This window comes from Chroicocephalus ridibundus, chromosome 13 (assembly GCF_963924245.1).
Source record: "Chroicocephalus ridibundus chromosome 13, bChrRid1.1, whole genome shotgun sequence".
NCBI lineage: Eukaryota > Metazoa > Chordata > Aves > Charadriiformes > Laridae > Chroicocephalus > Chroicocephalus ridibundus.
In genome coordinates, this window is record NC_086296.1 from 12358526 (window position 1) to 12362229 (window position 3704).

Consider the following 3704-nt stretch of genomic DNA (forward strand, 5'->3'; position numbering starts at 1 on the left):
TGAGTGACACAGTATACCTTACATTATACAGACATATGCAATGAAGCAAAAATTGTGTTTTCATTTGTAACGCTTTTATGACAGACATTGTACAACCAGACTGCAGGTTTATGAAAAGCAGAGTTGTGAGCAACATATGTGCTGATACGCTAGAAAATTTGAGAGCTGAAGATTAACACTGTGAAGGCACACAGAGCTTATTTAAACGTCTTTGCTGCCACTCCCTCTCCCAGAAGGGGGTAAGAGAAAATTGCCTTCATGACTGTTAATAAATATTCCAATAGCTGATTACAGAGAATGTACTTCAGTATATACTGAATTTTAATCTACAGTATTAGCCTGATACCTGTTGATCTGGCTGTGGGTTTACAGTGATCAGTTAAACCAGACATGAATATGAAATTGCGTAATGTCCTATATTGAATGTGTTCCTGTTGTTAGTGTTATCAGATACAGGAGCAGATACTAACATTCAGGCAGCCACACCCCTTTGCTCCTGCAGTGTATCCTCTGGGAAGCCTCAATATTTTAAGGGAACACTGAAGAACTCCTAAGGATTCAGATTAACAAAAAAGTCGGGTCCTAAATTCAAGTTCAGAGTTGTTTATTTGAAGGACCTCTACACAAGTACAGAGGCCGCGCTATTCAGCTTCATCACAGAAGGAATGTAGAATTTCTTAAATGATGGTTCCCTAAATGATGGTTCCCACACGACATTCTGGTCCAAGATGGGAGGAGACAAAGTTTTGGCTGTGGTCAGGATCTTAGTTTTCATCTTCATAACCAGTTGGGAGAGCGTTAACATGGGGGTTGTGGAATAGAGTTTTGTTCCCGTCACCCCAGGGGAAAGGCTGTTGAAGGAAGAAAGAAAATAAGCCAGTCAGAGCTGACTGAATGATCTATACAGCACAGGAAATCAACAGCAATACGGACTCAAACATCACACAGCTGGACAGGCTGACAAATTCAGCAAGTCGGCATCTGTTCCCGGGCTGCAGGAAGCAAGAGCTGGAAACCAGTCTCCCTTAGCTGGCAGCCACCATCTCTAGACAACAAGATCTTGGCTCTTACTTAAACATCAACTGTGCTATGCTATCAGACCTGTTTTGCGAATTTGGGATCTCCTGTTAGCTTTTAGATCTGTATTAGTTTAAGGTAAGTACAGCAGCTGTAGGATTGAAATGTTTCTCAGCGAGACAGCAACAGGACTACTTGGGAGCGGAAGGCCTGGGAATACCACGGGTGCTTCATCTGAGCTGTGAGAAACTCTTTTGCAGCACCTCATGTAGTGGACAATAAAGCAAGAGGTGCTGTAGTAATTTCAGATGATGGTCCAGAGGAGGCCATGAAAAGGATCAGAGGGCTGGAGCACTGCTGCTATGGGGACAGGCTGAGAGAGTTGGGGGTGTTCAGCCTGGAGAAGAGAAGGCTCTGGGGAGACCTCAGAGCCCCTTCCAGGCCCTAAAGGGGCTCCAGGAAAGCTGGGGAGGGACTCTGGATCCGGGAGGGGAGCCACTGGACACTGAAAGAGGGGGAAATTTAGATATCAGGAAGAAATTCTTTGCTGTGAGTGTGGTGAGCCCCTGGCCCAGGTTGCCCAGAGAAGCTGTGGCTGCCCCATCCCTGGAGGGGTTCAAGGCCAGGCTGGACGGGGCTTTGAGCAACCTGGGCTGGTGGGAGGTGTCCCTGCCCAGGGCAGGGGGGTGGCACTGGATATGCTTTAAGGTTCCTTCCAACCCAAACCATTCTATGATCCTATGAAGCTCCGCAATCACAAAAAAAAAAAGAGCAGCCAAATGTACCTTGGTCCTGATCCGGAGGTGAGCATAAGGAACAAACTCGGGCCTCTCGTGCTCATGCTGCGCTTTCAAGTAGCAGTTCAGCATGCAAACGCCAACCCCGGGCAGAGCCACCACGAAGGACAGGAGCTTCCACAGGCGGGCTAGTAGGAAGCGTTACACGAATTAGAACAACCACCGCCATTTCCATGAGCGTTAGTGACCCGAGAGCACATTAAACGCAGCCAGTACGTTAACGGGGGACTAACGCCCCTCACCGGGGCGCGGGGCTCCCTCCCCATCTGTAAGGAGCGCTCCCCCCTTGCAGGGCTCACGGCTCAAGCCGCCCCTGGCCCGTGCTCCGCCGCCGGGGCCTGCCGAGCACCGCACAAAGGACACCGGCTGTCAAGGACAGCGGCGCGCCGCCCGCGGGCCCGGGCCCCGGCCTCGCCCCGCCCCGCCAGCCCCGTTACCTCCGCCGGCCTCGTGTGCCGCGGCCGACATGCTGCGCCCCGGCAGGGAGCGCGGGGCGGCGGCGCCGAGCAGCAGCCGGGAGACCCTTCCGAGCGCCGCCATCCCCTCCCTCAGCCTCCGCGGGCGCGACCCGGAACCGGAACCCGGGGGGGGGGGGGGGGGGCGGGCGGGAGAGGGGCACGGCAGCTGCGCGCGCCGCCGCCCGAGCATGCGCAGTCGGCGCGCGCCGCCAGCCTGACCTTGAGCTGCGGCGGTGGCTGAGGGCGCGCGGCTGCGCATGCGCCGGCCGTGGAGGGGGGGGGGGGGGGGCGGGAGGGCGGGAGGGCTCGTTGGTGACGTCACGTCGCCGTGCGCCCTTAAAGGGGTGGGAACGGGCGCCATTTTGGTGCTGAGGGGCGGGATTGAGGCGGGGTGGGGCGGTCCCGGGGAGGTACCGGGTGTGAGGGGTCCTTCGAGCGGGGCTGGTCCGGAGCCGGGGAAGGCAGGACCCCGGTGCCCTGGGCGAGCAGGGGGAAGGGGGCCTGCCGTGGGGTGGCTGCGGCGGCTGGCAGTGGATGGTACCGGCTTCCACTGGGTGTCCGAGGGCAACGCTGGCTGGGAGCTGTGGCCAGAGAGCTGTCCAGAGCAGAAGGAGACATACCGACGATCTATGGCATCGTTGTGGATGGGTGTCTCCCAGGGTGGGTGCCCCTGAGTGAGTTTCAGGGACTGTCTGCTCAGTGTAGGTGTCCTGGTAGACAGCCCTGCTGTCCTGTGTAGAATTTCCTAGTACTGAAGCGGTTCCACAGCTGTATTTGAGTTTCTTTTATGCAACCGCAGAGAAGGGCTGTTGTATTTGTTAATCTGACTTTTTCACACTAGGGACCAATCCCATCACTGGGATATAAAAGCTGTTTCAGTCATGATAGTGAAAAGATGTTTGTCATTAATGAAATGCAATTTCGTAAACAGTGATGTATTTTTAATTATGTGGATTCCTGGGATGATTCTGCTGAAATAATAACATCACTTGAATAAATAAAAGATCTCAAGAAAAAAAATCATTGTAATGAATTTGCAAAGATCTAGATCCTATTTTATTATAATTCTTTATTGGAGCCTGGCGGTTGGCCGTTTGACCTTTGGTAGAAGCTGTGTAAATGGACGGTATGTTTTAAAACACTAAACTCCGCAATAAAATGAGAGGACTCCTGTAGTGCATGTAGAGACTGAAACAGGGAAAGCAGAGAAAATGGGGCTTTTGGGAAGGGACCTTACTGTCTGCTCTATGAGCAAATGGTGATGAAGGAATTGTGTTTTCCTCCTAATGAGATATGTTTGTTCATGGAAGGAGGAGGAGGAGGAGGTTTGTCTGTCGTATGAAGCAGGCACCTGTGAAAGATGAAGAGGAGCTGAAGGAAAGTGCAAGAGCCCTGTTCTGGTTTGGGATTATGTTATTACACAGTGCTGCTC

The 3704-nt window shown here is 52.9% G+C and overlaps 1 protein-coding gene across 1 annotated transcript; it reads right to left on the bottom strand.

Moving 5' to 3' along the window:
- Positions 1 to 587: 587 nt before the first annotated feature.
- On the bottom strand, positions 588 to 2411 carry LOC134522682 (cytochrome c oxidase subunit 6A1, mitochondrial). Its single transcript, XM_063350552.1, has 3 exons — positions 2252 to 2411; positions 1803 to 1942; positions 588 to 851 (listed from the first exon to the last, which is right to left on the bottom strand). The coding sequence occupies exons 1-3, from the start codon at positions 2352 to 2354 to the stop codon at positions 765 to 767; spliced, it is 330 nt and encodes a 109-aa protein (XP_063206622.1). The 5' UTR covers positions 2355 to 2411; the 3' UTR covers positions 588 to 764.
- Between the last annotated feature and the right edge of the window lie 1293 nt (positions 2412 to 3704).

Coding starts and splice junctions, on each gene's coding strand:
- LOC134522682 (XM_063350552.1), bottom strand. CDS start 2,354: ATGGCGGCGCTCGGAAGGGTCTCCCGGCTGCTGCTCGGCGCCGCCGCC. Junction 1,943..2,251: donor GGCACACGAGGCCGGCGGAG/GTAACGGGGCTG, acceptor GCTTCCTACTAG/CCCGCCTGTGGAAGCTCCTG. Junction 852..1,802: donor ACCTCCGGATCAGGACCAAG/GTACATTTGGCT, acceptor TTCCTTCAACAG/CCTTTCCCCTGGGGTGACGG.